Consider the following 17,114-nt stretch of genomic DNA (forward strand, 5'->3'; position numbering starts at 1 on the left):
TCTGGAAACTCAGGGCCACCAAGTGTACCTGCCTAGTGCTGGGGTCTGCAGAACTGAAGAGCATGAGTTAGGATCTCACCCTTTTCTCCTCCCTCTAGGGTCTTCCTGGCAAAGATGGTGAGACCGGAGCCGCAGGCCCCCCCGGACCTGCTGTAAGTACCTTCCTGGCCTCTCTAGGTGGCCCTGTGGGCGTGGGGGCAGTGGTTTGGAGGTTGAGGCACCTAAGGCCCACTCAGCACTGAAACTAACAGTGTGGGTGTGGGCTCATGCGGGACACCAGACCCACTCAGCCAAGGCAGTGTGGCCCCCAACCCCCGTTTCAGGGGTGCAGGTCATTGGGAGAATAGCGAGGCACACACTCATGCACACCTCTGTTGGGCCATGCAGGGGTGTCTGGCCTGCACTCCTGCTGGCCACCCCAGCCCCCTGTGTCTGAGGCTCTGAGATCCCTGGAGTGCTCAGGTCACCTTTGTTTTCTTCTGCAGGGACCTGCTGGTGAACGAGGCGAGCAGGGTGCCCCTGGGCCATCTGGGTTCCAGGTAGGTGTCTGGACTGGGCCCTCTCTTCAGTTGTCTCCATGTCCAGGGTTCTGTGGCAGTAGTAAGCACTGCGGGTGGAGGGCCTGCCCCTCTCAGAGAGGAGGGGGGAGGGGATGAGGCTTCCCTATAGTCCTGGCTCTTGCCTTGTGCTAGGCCTCCCTGGAGGACGGGAGGAGTAAGCTTACTCTTTCACTAACGCATGTCATTTTGCCTTCTAGGGACTTCCTGGCCCTCCTGGTCCCCCAGGTGAAGGTGGAAAACCAGGTGACCAAGTGAGTTTGAACCTGCAAACTATTTAGAGGGGAAGGTCTCTTCTGCTGTGCAGGAGGGCACGAGGGGCCCCAGGAGGCCGGGAGTGTCCAAGCCACATCCCAGCTCTCCATAGATGACAGTCGCAGCTCAGCCTCCAGCAGGAGGAGGGATGCTCCTCCCCGGCTGCAGGCTCTCCAAGCTTCCACTCTCACACGTCTTTGTTTGTTCTCCAGGGTGTTCCTGGTGAAGCTGGAGCCCCCGGCCTTGTGGGTCCCAGGGTAAGTGTTGGCCATTTCTGGTGGTCCCCTCAGACCTGCTCCCGGACCTGTGCCTGGGTCCTGGGTCCCCGCTCTGCTCCCTGTTTCTCCCTGGGCCTCGGCCCCATCACTCTCATTTGACTGCTCTATGGTGTCCCTGCCACAGGGTGAACGAGGTTTCCCAGGTGAACGTGGCTCTCCTGGTGCCCAGGGCCTCCAGGGACCCCGCGGCCTCCCTGGCACTCCTGGCACTGACGGTCCCAAAGTAAGTGAGACCGTTGTGGTTGTCTGGGGCAGCCTAAGAGGGAGGGGATGGGGCTCAGGAAGAGTGAGGACAGGAAAGGGAGGATGGAAGACAAGATAGAAAAGAGGTCTGGCCCGGGAGGAAGGGAAAGAAAGGGCGCTTGGGCACTGGGGTCCTGGGCAGGTGTTGCCCCCTACAGACTCCTTTCCCCCCACCCCACAGGGTGCATCTGGCCCAGCTGGCCCCCCTGGGGCTCAGGGCCCTCCAGGTCTGCAAGGGATGCCCGGTGAGAGGGGAGCAGCTGGCATCGCTGGGCCCAAGGGAGACAGGGTGAGTACCAGGCCGGCCGTGCCTCCCCCAAAGCTGGCTTCCCTGTGCCACACTCATACCCTCTCCCCACAGCACTGGCGGTGGCGGTGGGATAACCTAGTTAACCCTTTTGAGGAACTTGGAGACCTTCCCTCCCCCAGCACTCTGCCTTTCAGTGACCCCCCTCTCCCAACCCTTCCCTCCATCTCACTCCTCTCACCCTGAGCCCACAGCCAGTCCTGCTGGGCCAGCAGCTGGAGCCCCCTCCTGAGGTGGCCCGTCTTCTCTATCCCACAGGGTGACGTTGGTGAGAAAGGCCCCGAGGGAGCTCCTGGGAAAGACGGTGGACGAGTAAGTGAACGAGGCTTGCAGGCACCTTGGGGACCCCATGGGTCTCCAGCCTCGTGCTCTGGGCACAGAAGGGCACACGGTGTTTGAGCGCAGCCCCTGGTCCTGTCTCAGCTATGCAGACTGGGCAGCTTTGGGACTCCCCTGACAAGACTGGGGCCACGGGGTGAGAGGTCCCCAGACTCCTTGCTGGGCTCTGAGTCTCTGGTCAAGTCTTTCTGCCTTCCTCACCTTTGTGTGCTTTCTCCCTAGGGCCTGACTGGTCCCATTGGCCCCCCTGGCCCTGCTGGTGCCAATGGTGAGAAGGTGAGTCACGGCTCCCTCCCCTCTGGGACCTCCTCCCCTCCCCATCTCACCTCCTCAGCTCCTGCCTGACTGCTGTCTCTTTTCCTTATGCGGCAGCTGGCACCCTCCTGCCCACTAGCGGGTGCAAGGGGTGGGAGTCTTCTTAGAAGCAGAGTCTGGGGCTGTGCAGCCTGCCCAGTGGAGCTGTTGCCAGGAGGGGGCCGGTAAACCAGCATTCAGCAGAGGCCCCAGAAGTACTGCTTGGACTGAAGCCCCAAGGAGAAAACAGGCCACCCACCACAGGGCTTCCTGCATGCACTTTGTTCTCGAAGGTCCCCACTCTGACCCCCACCCCTTATCTGTGGCTCTTGTCCCTCTCCCCACCCTAGGGAGAAGTTGGACCTCCTGGTCCTGCGGGAACTGCTGGTGCTCGTGGCGCCCCGGTGAGTATCTGCCCGGCCCTGTCACCAGGCTGCTGGGAGCAGAAGCCACCCTACCTCTCAGCCTGGCCCTTTGGGTCTGTGGGTGGGAGGAGAGATGAGAACAGAGGAGAGAAGGCCCCATCTCCATAACACAGTCAAGGTGGAGGGCCTTCAGGTTACCAGCCGAGAGAGACCTTCCGATGTGGTTCCTTTGTATGTAGGACGGAGCTTCCTGGAGGCTATCTGCGTGCCCTCTCTCTGGGCTTACTATGCAACGGCTGGGCCAGAGGGGCCCTGGCTTATAGGAGGGGACAGAAGCAGGCAGGCATAGGGTCTTACGTCTCCTCGGCCTCTTCTCTCACAGGGTGAACGTGGAGAGACCGGTCCCCCTGGACCCGCTGGATTCGCAGGACCTCCCGTGAGTATCTCTGTCCACCTTCCTTCCCAGCCCTTTACTTAGGCACCTTCTAACCTGTGGGGGAGGGAGGGACAGAATTTAAAGAAGAGGGAAATGGCCTCTTCCTTCTTTCCCTGCACATGCACACTGATCTCATAGTCCCATTGTAGAGCAGCTTTCAGGCCAGGGTGGACATATGCTTGCTTGCTCACTCATTTACTGACCCACTGACTCACCAAGAGCTCTGGCCCTTTTGGAAGAATGCTGAGTATCTTCCTTGCCTTTTACTCATCCACTTCCTCCTCCTTGGGACAGGGTGCTGATGGCCAGCCAGGTGCCAAGGGCGAGCAAGGAGAGGCTGGCCAGAAAGGTGATGCTGGTGCCCCTGGTCCTCAGGGCCCCTCTGGAGCTCCCGGGCCTCAGGTGGGTAGCAGTGAGCTCCCCCAGGAGCTGTTCCCATGGGGCAGGGATGTTGGGGTGTAGGATGAGGGGCCTGGCCAGGCAAAGAATGGCCAGGAGGCCCGAGTGTCACCCACTGGAGTTTAAGTCCCTCTACCTGGCAGATGCTGGCGCCTGCCACTGTCTCAGCCACAGAAGGGAGCAGCTGTGGGGAGGAATTTATACTTGGGGATAAAGGTTCAAAAGTAGCTAAATGGGCTTATGTCATCTAGGGTGTCAGGTGTGGGGGCCAGAAAACAGACCCAGAGTGCAGGCTGAGGACATGCAGCTGGGGACAAAGCAGCCAGGCTCCTGGGAGCAGTTCTACAGATGCCTGCCAGGCCTTCCCCCTGAGGTCTTCTAGAACATGACTCTATGCAGTGGGTGGCAGCGCCCCACTTGTGATGGCTTCTCCAGGCTGGGTTGTTAGTGCCAAGAAGGCTACATCTTGGAAAACCTAACCCTCAGGAGTTGGTTGTTGGGGGTCAGACAGGCCCTTTGCCCAGAAGCCACAGCTCTCCTTTGGGTGGCCGGGCCTCACTGTCTCTCTTCTTCCTTCCCAGGGTCCTACTGGTGTGACTGGTCCTAAAGGAGCCCGAGGTGCTCAAGGCCCCCCGGTGAGTGAGGTCCCCATACCCTCCAGGTGGGGTGGAGGACACCTTGGGGGCAGCAGCTGCTGTCTTGAAGGCCTGGCCAGACGCTCCCACAGTGGTGCTCTGGGATTTACTCAACCCCTTCTTTCTCGGCCTTGCTTCTGCCCCCAACCCTGTGGGAGAGCGGGCGTCCCTCTCTGCTGGTGTGCGGTGACCTGGGAGGTCTCTGGCCCTGGGCAGGCCCCCTGCTCAGCTTCCGAAACACTGGCTGTCCCAGCTGGATGCAGAGAAGCTGCAGCTTTCTGATCCAATGGCCAGACCCCATGGGGCCCTTTCTCCCTCTCTAGCTCTCCTTGCCCCTTTTCACACCAGCCTCTGAGACACCCCCTTCTGTTCCCTGATATGATTCTTGAACCTTCTGAGGGCCAGAGGGATTCAGGGTCTTTCTTCTCATCACACAGGGAGCCACCGGATTCCCTGGTGCTGCTGGCCGTGTCGGACCCCCGGGCTCCAATGTAAGTGACGCTCCTGGCTGGTTCTTACCTTACTCTTGGCATGGCGGGAGGTGCACAGTCCCAGCAGGGCTCCAAAGAGTGCAGGCTGGCCTCCATCCCTTTGTGCCTTTTCCCACTCCTAAGAGTAGTTGATCATGGGGACCCTCTTGTTGGCCAGGGGCAACCTTCCCGGCTGCTTGGCGTTGAAGCCTCAGACTCCTGGCTTAGTGGGCAGGAAGGGCTGGCACCATCACCTCGACACATTTCTTGACATGCTCTGCGTTCCCGGCCTGTACAAGTTCTACACTGCCCACAGGGAGTCTGCCATTGAGGGAGGAGAGACAGTGAAAAGTCACCCAGTTCACCACCAGTCAAGTGCAGGGGGAGTGGGTGCAGAGGCTTAGGGGTCAGAGGAGCCAGGTTTGAGCTGTTCCTTGAGGGACGGTGGGGTTGAGGCAGGAAGACTTCCAAGTAGATCAAAAAAAGCAAATGTGGGGATGGACAAGCCAGGGCTGGCTGCTTAGAGCTCCCTCCTGGGAGAGGAGGGGGAAGAGGTAGACAGGGGAGCTGCAGGGGGGAAATGCTATCTCTGGGGCCACAGTGGCTTTGGCAGCCTGGATGGGGCAGGGTGAGATGCGTTCTCACTTCTTGCATTTGCTCTTCTAGGGCAACCCTGGACCCCCTGGTCCCCCTGGTCCTTCTGGAAAAGACGGTCCTAAAGGTGCTCGAGGAGACAGTGGCTCCCCTGGCCGTGCTGGTGACCCTGGCCTCCAAGGTCCTGCCGGCCCCCCTGGCGAGAAGGGAGAGCCTGGAGAGGATGGTCCCTCTGTAAGTCCTTCCCAGGCCTGGACCAGGAAGTCGTCTGAGCTCATGGGGCATGGAGTGGAGGGGACAGCACGGAGGGGCCACTGCCGGGGAAGAGTGCTGGTTACCTGGGAATGGCGGCCGTGCTGGCTGGGCCACCCCCTGTCTGAGCTCAAGTTCTCACTCTCACCTCCCCGCTCCTAGGGTCCCGATGGTCCTCCAGGTCCCCAAGGTCTGGCTGGTCAGAGGGGCATTGTTGGTCTTCCTGGGCAGCGTGGTGAGAGAGGATTCCCTGGCCTGCCTGGCCCTTCGGTGAGTGAAAGACACCCCTTCCTCTGGTGAGCTCGGCCCCGCGGGGCTCGGGCTGGTGTTCTCCACCCAGTGCTCTTGGTGTAGTGACTGGGGCTCAGCATGTCCCGGGCCGGGATTCTTAGAGAGCACACTCATCCTCCTTGTCGCGGTCCCTCCAGGGTGAGCCTGGCAAGCAGGGAGCTCCCGGTGCATCTGGAGACCGAGGTCCCCCTGGCCCCGTGGGTCCTCCTGGCCTGACTGGTCCTGCTGGTGAACCTGGACGAGAGGTGAGCCGTCGTACCCATTGTGGGTGGGGCCTTTCCCAGGGAGAGGAGTGCTGGGTCAGCCAGGCCCAGTCCTGGTGTCTGGGGGGAGGGGATGATGGGATGGACCAATAGGCCTGAGTGCCCAGCTGCATTGGAAGGTCGTGATGGGAGAGAGGAGGGCACAGAGTCTGACTGGTGCCTGGGGAGGAGGGCTGAAGGCAGCTTGGTGCACTTCCAAAGCTTCAGCGGGATGGAAGGGAATGAGTCTGGGGCTCCTGAGGGGAGAAGGGAGGAGCAGAATGGGAGTCCGGCAGAGGCGGCTCTAATGGTATCTTGTTTCCTCCTGCCAGGGAAGCCCTGGTGCTGATGGCCCCCCTGGCAGAGATGGTGCCGCTGGAGTCAAGGTGAGTATCTGGGTGTCTCTATGAGCAGTGGGACGGGGGGACATTCTATTGGGCCTTACAGGTCGGCCCCAGGTGGCAGGCTGGAGTCGGAGTCTTGTCTCAGTTTGGAAGGGCCTTTTCTCCATGGCTTTTCTGGAACATTCTTCTCTAAGCCCAAAACCTCTCTCCTGACAGGGTGATCGTGGTGAGACTGGTCCCGTGGGTGCTCCCGGAGCCCCTGGGGCCCCTGGCTCTCCTGGCCCCGCTGGCCCAACTGGAAAGCAGGGAGATCGAGGAGAAGCTGTGAGTATCCTTAATTCAGTAAAAGCTGGAAGTGGGGGGTGGCCCAATGAGCCGGAGCTCGTCTACTACCTGCCTGCCCCCTGGGCCCTGGACACACACCTTGGCTCAGCCTGGGGCACAGGCAGAAGAGGGCTTTGCTGACAGGGTTCTCACTCTCTCCCTCACAGGGTGCACAAGGCCCCATGGGCCCCGCAGGACCGGCTGGAGCCCGGGGAATCCCAGTGAGTATCTGGGTGTCCTCTGTTGGGTTCCTGACTGAGTCAGGCTGGGAGGCCAGTGGGGACTGTAAGGTCCTGGGTCTCCTTGGCTCAGGTGAGGCCAGCAGGAGCCCCTACCCCAGCCAACCTGACCCAGCCTGTGTCTGTCTCCTTCCCAGGGTCCTCAAGGTCCCCGAGGTGACAAAGGAGAAGCTGGAGAGGCTGGCGAGAGGGGACTGAAGGGACACCGTGGCTTCACTGGTCTGCAGGGTCTGCCCGGCCCTCCTGTGAGTATTGCTGTCTGTGCCTGGCTCCCCGGGCCTCCCCCTGCTCAGAGCCCACTTGAGTATCCCATGCAGTTCAGCCAGCTTGGGATCAGCCTAAGAAATATCCAGGACCAAAAAGAAAAAAAGAAATTTCCAAGACTTCCTCAGGGTTAGAGTTGGGTAGAACATGTCATATGCATATTTAAGAAGGGCTCCCATCTTGGAAGATGGGGCCCTGTCTGTGCTGACCTTCTTTACCTCTTCCTTCTGCACAGGGTCCTTCTGGAGACCAAGGTGCTTCTGGTCCTGCTGGTCCTTCTGGCCCTAGAGTAAGTGAGATGGAGGGAGCCCTTCCTTGGGGGTGGGGCCGGGCGTGGGCGCTCTGATGGGGAGGGAAGCCTGGGGCTCAGGGGGCCTCACTCAGAGGTGGAGGGAGGACTATGGCCAGAAAAGCACCTGAGCTCACAGGCTGGATGAACATGAGAAGGCCTCTTGGCTGTCAGTGGGGCCCTGACAACAAGGAACTTAGGACAGCAGAAGAACCACGAGGATGTCCTGCTGGTCCCTGGCCAAGCAGAGATGCGTTTGGGCCCTGAGACTAAGAAATGTGAAGCTTCAGGCCTTCCCATCAGAACGGCCATCCGACCAGCCGTGAGCCCCCCACACTCCTAGCTTTGCTGACGGTGCCTCTCTCCTGGTCTGCAGGGTCCTCCTGGCCCCGTCGGTCCCTCTGGCAAAGATGGTGCTAATGGAATCCCTGGCCCCATCGGGCCTCCTGGTCCTCGTGGACGTTCGGGCGAAACTGGCCCTGCTGTAAGTGTCCGTCCCCAGCATCTGGGAGGCTTGGGCTTTCTGGTGCCAAGGGCATCAGCCTGCAGCTAGTGAGGATGGCATCCTGTATCCTGGCTCTTCCCTGGAGGTTCAGAGGGGGCTGATGAAGAAGGGAAAGTGCTGTGATTTTTCTTGATCCTGGCCTGCTGAACCCCTCCTTCACCCATGGGACTAGAAGGAGACACTCTAGTGTATTCTAGCAAGTGGGGTATACACAGGAGAGGAACACCCCACCATTCCTGGCTGATTTGTTTCCTACTACAGGGTCCTCCTGGAAACCCTGGACCCCCTGGCCCTCCAGGTCCCCCTGGCCCTGGCATCGACATGTCTGCCTTTGCTGGCCTAGGCCAGAGGGAGAAGGGCCCCGACCCCCTGCAGTACATGCGGGCTGACCAGGCAGCCGGCAACCTGAGACAGCACGATGCCGAGGTGGATGCCACGCTCAAATCCCTCAACAACCAGATTGAGAGCATCCGCAGCCCTGAGGGCTCCCGCAAGAACCCCGCCCGCACCTGCCGGGACCTGAAACTCTGCCACCCCGAATGGAAGAGCGGTGAGGCTGTAGGGCAGGACCCCTGGCCCCGGAGAGCAGGAAGTCAGCCTGCTGGTCATGGCCCCCTTCGGAATGAGGGAGGAGACCTCTCTTAGCACAGGCCAGAGCCAGGCCTGGAAGGTTCTGGAGGGTGGTTGCTCCTCCATGATACAGCAGAGAAACCTCAGCCCTGGCTCCTGTCCTGCCACAGCTACTTGGCAGCTGTGACTTGAGGATAGAGTTCCATCCACCAGGCAGGCACTGCTCCTGCCCCTCTGCTTGCACCCCTGTTCAGTACCGGACTTTCCTGTCCAGGTCTCCTTGCTCCCAGTTCCCTGCATCTCCCCTCCCTTTGACCACATGTGGCCCTCACAGCCTGTGCTTCTCCCCGTTGTGTCTTCAGAAGGTTTTCTGTCCCTCCCAGGCAGGCCTGGCCTTCTTGGGAGCATGTGTCTGAGCCCAGTGGGGTACTGCCTCCTCCCCCTGCAGGAGACTACTGGATTGACCCCAACCAGGGCTGCACCTTGGATGCCATGAAGGTTTTCTGCAACATGGAGACGGGCGAGACCTGTGTCTACCCCAACCCAGCAACTGTTCCCAAGAAGAATTGGTGGAGCAGCAAGAGCAAGGACAAGAAACACATCTGGTTTGGAGAAACCATCAACGGTGGCTTCCACGTGAGTACCTGGCTGCTCTGGGCTGGAGACGGTTCCTCAGAACCTTCTTCTTCTTCGTCTCTTGAAGTTGGTGGTACCTTGCCCACCACTTTTCTTCGGGGCTTCGGAGGAGGGAAAGAGGAGGAACAGTACCCCACTGGATGCTGCCCCTGGGCCTCACACCAGCACCCTCTGTCCTGACAGTTCAGCTATGGAGATGACAACCTGGCTCCCAACACGGCCAACGTCCAGATGACCTTCCTACGCCTGCTGTCCACTGAGGGCTCCCAGAACATCACCTACCACTGCAAGAACAGCATTGCCTACCTGGACGAAGCAGCTGGCAACCTCAAGAAGGCCCTGCTCATCCAGGGCTCCAATGATGTGGAGATCCGGGCTGAGGGCAACAGCAGGTTCACATACACTGTCCTGAAGGATGGCTGCACGGTGAGTCGGGCTGGCTGGAGCCTCCAGAGATGAGTGGCCTGGGGCTCAGGCCAGGGCAAGTGGAGGCTTGGTCCACAGCAGGTGTCATAGGCCTAAGGCGATAGGATCCTCAGGGGTGAGCGTGAGGAGTTATGTAGAGAAGGCGTGCAGAGTGCCAGGTGAGGAAAAGGTGCCTCTGTTGTATCTTCTTCACTCCTGGCCTCTGGGGACAGAGGTCCTACCCAGCACGACCAGTTACTCTTGTAGGAGTATTCATGGTGGGTGTGTGGGTCTGCCTATGGGATGGAGCGGGGAGGGAGCAGCGTGGAGAGGGCCTTGCTGGTAAGGACAGCAGCTGAGGCGGAGAGGGCCCCAGCAGCCAGGGAGGGGTTGGGGGAAGCCCCTGAGCATGTTCTGCACTTTGTGTTCTGTGATGCTCCATTTTGGGGTCCTGGGCAGCTGGCACTGGACAGTATCTCCTCTCTTTCTCCCCTAGAAACACACCGGTAAGTGGGGCAAGACTATGATTGAGTACCGGTCACAGAAGACCTCGCGCCTCCCCATCATTGACATTGCACCCATGGACATCGGAGGGCCCGAGCAGGAATTTGGTGTGGACATAGGGCCTGTCTGCTTCTTGTAAAAACCCGAACCCACAAACAACACAATCCATTGCCAACCCAGAGGACCCAAGTGTTTTCCAGTCCCAGTCACTCTAGGGCTCTGCACTGAATGGCTGGCCTGACCTGACGTCCATTCATCCCACCCGCTCACAGTGTGGACTTTTCTCCTCTCTCTTTCTGAGAGACCTGAACTGGGCGGACTGCAAAATAAAATCTCGGTGTTCTATTTATTTATTGTCTTCCTGTAAGACCTTTGGGTCGAGGCAGAGGCAGGAAACTAACTGGTGTGAGTCAAACGCCCCCTGAGTGACTGTCCCCCGCCCAGGCAAGAAGAGCCCCCTTCAGGTGCCGGGCGCAGGAACTGTGTGTGTCCTACACAATGGTGCTATTCTGTGTCAAACACCTCTGTATTTTTTAAAACATCAATTGATATTAAAAACAAAAAAATTATTGGAAAGTACATAATGACTTGTGCTTTGTTCTTTGCCATTAGTCTTTGCTACTGTAGGCATGACCAAATGGCAGTTCCGAAGGGCTTCTCCTATTGACTTTCCAACCAGGAGGGAGGACCCCAGAGTCTCACTGCCTGGTTTACTGACCACACACACACACACACACACACACACACACACGCACACACGCACGCACGCACGCACTTCTTTTTGTAACCTTTGCACTGCGTGGAATCCAAGAGTGAACTGGGACCAGAAGGCAAGATTTGAGAAGGGAGGCACAAAATAGGAAGGCCCTGGTTCTTGAGTAAACACAAAACACAACTCTAGGGCATGGGGATGGGACAACGTGTGGGCCACACCTTGCTGGATGAGGGAGATCAGAGATGCTCCCAAGGGAGGGTGGGGAAGAGGCGCCAGAGCAAGTCCACAGGGGCCCATGGTAAGTACACACAATCCACCAGACCTGGTCATCTATTTAGCTGCATCTTTCTGTAAGACTTTTCAGTCAAGGAAGAGGTGGGAGTGTACCACTCACCCCTACCCCTTGTTCTATTTTCCTGCACCCTCCTCTGGCCCCTCCTCTCTACTTGTCAGGCCTGCACTTAAATCTTCCGTGGCCTTTCTCCCAGCACCAGGCTTATGAATGGATGGCCTCCCATTTCTCCCTGCCGTCAGGGGTCCCTTGCTTTCCATGGGTGGCACAGTGAGGAAAATGTCACCTTCTCCCCTAGAGGGGGGGCACGGTGGTGGTGACGTGCACAAGAGACACAAAGCCAATCAAAATCAATGACAACAGTATTTGGTAACATAAATTTCAAAAGAAACCTGGCACTGCTGATAAACCAGAGTGGCCGCCTCTCTCTGTCCCATTCTCCCATCCCTGCTTTCCCTTCCTCCAGAGGAAGGTGGACAGCTTTTCTATTATAGAAACAGGGGAGGAGGGAGATACATAGGGCATTTTTGTTGGACTCCATGCTTGTATTATTAATATCCAACCTATAGTGTAAACTTTGTTGAATAAAGGGCATCTTATCAGTGCTACTTCATGACAAACTAAAGGAGTAAAAGGAAAACATAATTAAAAATAGCTAACTAGAATAGCTATAGCTATCTCATAATTTAAAACAGCCCTTCCATCTGCCAAGAGACAAGGGCAAGGGGAGAGCAGTGGGGCACACGGATGCTTTGGGAGGTGGACAGACGAAGAGCTGAGTGGCGGAGCTTGGCCCTACCCCACAGCCACACCTCGAGCTCACGCCACTTCCCAGCCCATTTTGCTTCCCACGGTGGTGCCACAGCTCCGGGTTCTTACTGAGGCAGCTCAGTATATTGTGACCATCAGCTCGGATCTTTCTAAGAGAAGTCTCATTTGTACTAGGACATCAAGGTGATTCCACAAAGCCCATCCGCTTCCTGGGTACCTAGTAAATCCTAGAAATAAGAGCTCAGACTTCCAAATCACCTGGATCCTAGGTAAGTCACAACAACTTCTGAAATTGGTTCTCCTTACAACCACGTGAAGAAACACAGAGAATCTTAAGAGTGATCTCAAGATGGTAAAGGATCTTTATAATTACTTCTGGGCAAGATTGCAAAGTAGGACCACCCTAGGCTCACCCCCATCCACAGACACATCTAGAAACCCACATTACTGTAAACAACCCAGAAAATAACCTGAATGCTAGCAGAACAAACTCTCCACAACTAAATGTAAAGAAGAGGCCACATCAGAGAGGATAGGAAAGGCCAAGATGTGGTCCAGAGCTAAATGGACCTACAGGACTGTCCAAGGGAGGAAGGGACACCAGAAGCATTAAGAGGGAGAGCAGCAGACCGTCACACCAGAAATCCCAGGCATTAACATTTGGGTTTGAAAACTACAGGGGCATACCTTTGTAGTTCTTACAATCAGCAGGGGCTTAATATGTGGAATTTTAAAAATCAGCAAGCTCAGCTCCAGGGGAGCTCCACTGCAAGAGAGAAAGTCCCCACCCTTAAAGAGACGGCACACAAACCGCCCTATGGAGAAACAGCACTGAAGCAGCAGTCTGAAAGACGCCTGGGGTACACGGGAGAGAGATTTGTTTGCTAATTTCAGAGCATGTGCTGGAAGAGCGGGAATCTTTGGGAGATTTTTCCAGGAACAAAGGAGCTGGCAGGCCGCATTCCCCCCCACCCCCCATCCCAGCCCAGAAACAAGGTCACCAGCGGGAACCAGTATGACATCAATGTTCTCTACCTGCTTGCTAACAACGTGCCCAGCCTGGTGTTCTCCTGTGGACACGCCCCCTCCAACCTGCCCAGCCTCCGCCAGAGTTCTGGGCAGCTGCATTTCCCCTCCCATAGTTGATGGGTGCAAAACGTACTGGCCACGAGCCCTGCACCCACGCTTTCCTGAGGGCCTGTCCCCTCCAATATGCCCTTGGCCAGAGCCTATCCAAAGTGGTGCCATAAGCCTGGCAGTGTACAAACAGCCCCAAAAGGGGCAGCACCACTCCAAAGTGTCTCTTGCCCTAGGGAAAAGGGAAGAGAACTACACACCAGTGCCACTGCAGCCCCAACAGTGCACTGGAGGCAGACAGCTGATGTGACTGCAGACCCTACCCACCAACGAAAGCTCCTCAGGAGACAACACGGAAAGCACCCTGCATTTTGGTGCTATTGCATCTATGACAAACATCTGTTCTGACTTAACTCAAGCCCAAGGTGGCACCAGACTGGCCCACAAACAACACAGGGACCAAATCCTGCCCACAGCTGGCAAAGAAAGCCATTGCAGATGACTGGTCTAAAGGCAAAAGTGGCTCAGCCACAACAGTAGGGCTCATGCAAAACACACAGGAGACACCATGAAGCACCAGGATCTGGTGGACAGAGGAAATCACACTGCAGAGCACGACAGGACCTCTTCTTCATAAGGCTACTACTTTCAGGAGCAGGAGGCACAGCTGCCTTTCCTAACACATAGAAACAGACACAGAAAGGCAGACAAAATGAGGGGACAGAAGAATATGTCCCAAATAAAAGAACAGGACAGCATCACAGCAAGAAAGCTAAACTAAATAGGGATAAGTATTAGAGAATTTAAAGCAATTTAATTTAAATACATGGAGACAATCAAAACACAGTGTCCAGAATCTTTAGGATGTAACAAAAGCTGCTCTAGAGGGAAGTTTATAGCAATAAAGACCTAGCTCAAAAAGCAAAAATCATCTAAAATAAACAACCTAACCTTGCATCTCAAGGAGCTAGAGGGGTGCCTGGGTGGCTCAGCCAGTTAAGTGTCCAACTCTTGATTTCAGCTAAGGTCATGATCTCATAGTTCTTGGGATTGAGACCTGCATCAGGCTCTGTGCTGACAGGACAGAGACTGGGATTCTCTCTCTCTCTCTCTCTCTCTCTTTCTGACCCTCCCCTATGCACGTGTGCTCTCTCTCAAAGTAAATAAACTAAAAAATAATAAGGAGCTAGAAAAATACAAAACCCCAATCCAGCAAAAGGAAGGAAATACTAAATATTAGAGCAGAAATAAACGATATCAAAACTAAAAAAACAATAGAACAGATCAATGAATCCAGAAAGTCGTTCTTAAAAAGATCAACACAAATGATAAACCTCTAGCTAGACTCATCAAAAAGAGAGGAAGGGGAACACTTAAATAAACAAAATCACTAATGAAATAATGACCAACACCACAGAAATACAAACAATTGTAACAGATTATGAAAACCTATATGCCAAAAAACTGGACAATGTAGGAGAAATGGATAAATTCCTAGATACATACAACATCCCAAAACTGAAGCAGAAAGAAATAAAAAACGTGAATATACTAATTACCAGCAATAAATTGAATAAGTAGTCAAAAAATCTCCCAACAAACAAAAGTCCAGAACCAGATCACTTCACAGGTGAATTCTACCAAAACCCCACGTAAACTTAAAAAAAGATTTAATACCTGTTCTTCTCAAATTCATCCTATAAGGCTAGTATCACCATGATACCCAAACCAGATAAAGACACTGTCCCCCCCTCCAAAAAAACTCTAGAGGCCAATTTTTCTCATGAATATAAATACAAAAATCCTCAACAAAGTATTAGCAAACTAAATCCAACAATACATTAAAAAAATAATATACCACCATCAAGTGGTATTTATTCTCAGGATGCAAAGGTGGTTCAATATTCACAAATCAATCAATGTGATACATCAGTAAGGGAAAGGATAAACCTATATAATCTTTTCAAGTGATGCAGAAAAAGCACTTGACAGTGCAACATCCATAATGATGAAAATCCTCTGTGGGGAGGAGGGGCCAACATGACAGAAAAGTAGGGGGATCCGAGTTCCCTCCTCTCTCAAACACAGCAGTGTTGAGGCCAAAGAACTTTGAACTACATGAGTCTAGATGCCAAAGTAACAGAAACGCTTATAGGGACCTGCCGGGACAAACCGATGGGCCATAAGTGCGTGATTATGAACTGGGAGAGAGAAAATGAATAGAGGGGAGGGATCCCCTTCTGCAGAGAGACAAAGGGAAGAGAAAGAGAGGCTGGGGAAGCATAGGACTGCATCTGGACAAGAGAAAATCCTCAGAGTGGGAAGGAAAAAGATCCAATCTCTAACTGCAGGGCTGGTGCCAAGTCCGCGCACCTGGGGAGGACGGAGCCAGCCCCCGGCTTGGTAACCAGTTCAGAGGCGCAGTCTGAAGTGGGAGAAAGCAATCCCCTCCCTGGAGGGCTGTGGGAAGAAGGTATATAACCATTCAAAGGACAAGAATGCCTGTGCCCGCCAGCCAGAGACCATATATTGCGTGGCATAGAGTGGCATTTCCCAGGAACCAGGGCATATGGAGTGAGAATCTTTAAGACATCAGGGTTCAAGTCCCAGCAGAGCACCAGGGAGGCTCGGGAGTCGGGGGAGCAGGACAAACCAGTACTCGACACTTTGAGGTGGGGTGGCTCTTCCCCCCAACCAGGGCGCACAGAACAGGGCTCTTTAAGACATCTGGGTTTAAATCCCAGGCAAGCACCAGGGAGGCGTGGGAGTTGGTGGAGACCGACAAATAGCCTCGCTCAAGCCCAAGGCACAGTGAGGACAGCTTGAACAGAGTGGTTTGGGACACTCGGTCTGTGGAGGAGGAGAGACTGGGGAGTCTCCGTTTTTCTCCCCATCACCAACAAGGTGGGGCTTCAGGGAACAGAGAGCGGGCCCACAGTGGAGGTGGGACCCACCTAAACCAAACCACACCCCTCCATGCCTGGTAACTGCATACCTACAGGAGGGGGATAGACGCTGACCGACCAGACAGCCCCTCCTCCAGACCAGCGCCGTTGCATTGCTGGATTTAATTCTCAGACAATTCTTATCATATATGTATACAGTCTTCCTTCCTTTTCTCCTCCATATCTCTTCCCTTCTCTAGTCTGGTTACTCTGGTTCCTGGTTTGTGTAAGCAGACATATTTAATCCATTCTCTTTATACATGTTCTATATCTCCTTCTTTATTTTCGCTTCTGTGTCTCTGGATTAAGCTGTATAGTTTGTCTGGTCAATTTTCTTTTCTTTTTCCCCACCCCTGTCATTTCTCTCTTTGTATAGGATAAAGCCTTTTCCATCAGAACCGCCTCCATCCTGTAGTTTACCAGCACTGGTGTTTCTGGTTTTTGTTTTTTGTTTTATTTGTGTGTTTGGGTTTTTTGTTTGTTTTTGTTTGTTTCTTTTCCTTTCCAGGGCTACTTCAACAAACAAATCAAAGCACACCTAGTGGAGGGTCCAAAACATCACTAAAAGTAGGGAGATAAAGTAACCAAATTCACAACAGAGAACAAGTAACACACTCCAAAAAACACCTCCTTCAGGGCCAGGCCCTGGACAGTATGACTGCTCTTTAATACAGTAGTGCTCACAGGTGCAGGGCACATAACAAGTTTTTAAAACACATAAGGGACAGAAAACTAGCCAAAATGACAAAATGGAAGAATTTTCATCAAAACAAATTCCAGGAAGAAATGACAGCTAAAGAATTGATCAAGGGGCACCTGGGTGGCTCAGTCGGTTAAGCGTCCAGCTTCAGCTCAGGTCATGATCTCACGGTTCATGCATTTGGACCCCGCATCAGGCTCTGTGCTAACAGCTAGCCTGGAGCCTGCTTCAGATTCTGTATCTCCCTCTCTCTCTGACCCTCCCCTGCTCACACTGTCTCTCTCTGTCTCTCAAAAATAAATAAAAAACATTAAAAATTAAAAAAAAAAGAATTGATCAAAACAGATATAAACAATGTAACTGAACAAGAATTTAGAATAGTTGTCATAAGATTAATCGCTGGTCTTGAAAAAAGCATAGGAGACAGCAGAGAATCTATTGCTGCAAAGATGAAAGAACTAAAAAATAGTCGGGGCACCTGAGTGGCTCAGTTGGTTAAGAGTCCAGCTTTGGCTCAGGTCATGATCTCACGGTATGTGAATTTAAGCCCCATTTCCAGCTCTGTGCTGATGGCTAG

General features: G+C 54.5%; 1 protein-coding gene across 1 annotated transcript in view; it reads left to right on the forward strand.

Annotated features, from left to right (window-relative positions):
• COL2A1 (collagen type II alpha 1 chain) overlaps positions 1-10,551 on the forward strand; it is a 30,154-nt gene extending 19,603 nt beyond the window's left edge. The window contains exons 29-54 of the mRNA XM_029953991.1: positions 99-152; positions 486-539; positions 758-811; positions 1,025-1,069; positions 1,215-1,313; positions 1,515-1,622; positions 1,899-1,952; positions 2,202-2,255; positions 2,624-2,677; positions 3,021-3,074; positions 3,369-3,476; positions 4,055-4,108; positions 4,546-4,599; positions 5,245-5,406; positions 5,587-5,694; positions 5,853-5,960; positions 6,290-6,343; positions 6,518-6,625; positions 6,793-6,846; positions 7,002-7,109; positions 7,364-7,417; positions 7,794-7,901; positions 8,184-8,472; positions 8,941-9,128; positions 9,312-9,554; positions 10,030-10,551. Of these exons, the coding sequence (XP_029809851.1) occupies positions 99-152; positions 486-539; positions 758-811; positions 1,025-1,069; positions 1,215-1,313; positions 1,515-1,622; positions 1,899-1,952; positions 2,202-2,255; positions 2,624-2,677; positions 3,021-3,074; positions 3,369-3,476; positions 4,055-4,108; positions 4,546-4,599; positions 5,245-5,406; positions 5,587-5,694; positions 5,853-5,960; positions 6,290-6,343; positions 6,518-6,625; positions 6,793-6,846; positions 7,002-7,109; positions 7,364-7,417; positions 7,794-7,901; positions 8,184-8,472; positions 8,941-9,128; positions 9,312-9,554; positions 10,030-10,176 (2,577 nt within the window). The 3' untranslated portion in view covers positions 10,177-10,551. The remainder of the gene's footprint in view (positions 1-98; positions 153-485; positions 540-757; positions 812-1,024; positions 1,070-1,214; positions 1,314-1,514; positions 1,623-1,898; positions 1,953-2,201; positions 2,256-2,623; positions 2,678-3,020; positions 3,075-3,368; positions 3,477-4,054; positions 4,109-4,545; positions 4,600-5,244; positions 5,407-5,586; positions 5,695-5,852; positions 5,961-6,289; positions 6,344-6,517; positions 6,626-6,792; positions 6,847-7,001; positions 7,110-7,363; positions 7,418-7,793; positions 7,902-8,183; positions 8,473-8,940; positions 9,129-9,311; positions 9,555-10,029) is intronic.
• The last annotated feature ends 6,563 nt before the right edge of the window (positions 10,552-17,114 follow it).

The sequence above is a fragment of the Suricata suricatta genome, chromosome 10 (assembly GCF_006229205.1).
Source record: "Suricata suricatta isolate VVHF042 chromosome 10, meerkat_22Aug2017_6uvM2_HiC, whole genome shotgun sequence".
NCBI lineage: Eukaryota > Metazoa > Chordata > Mammalia > Carnivora > Herpestidae > Suricata > Suricata suricatta.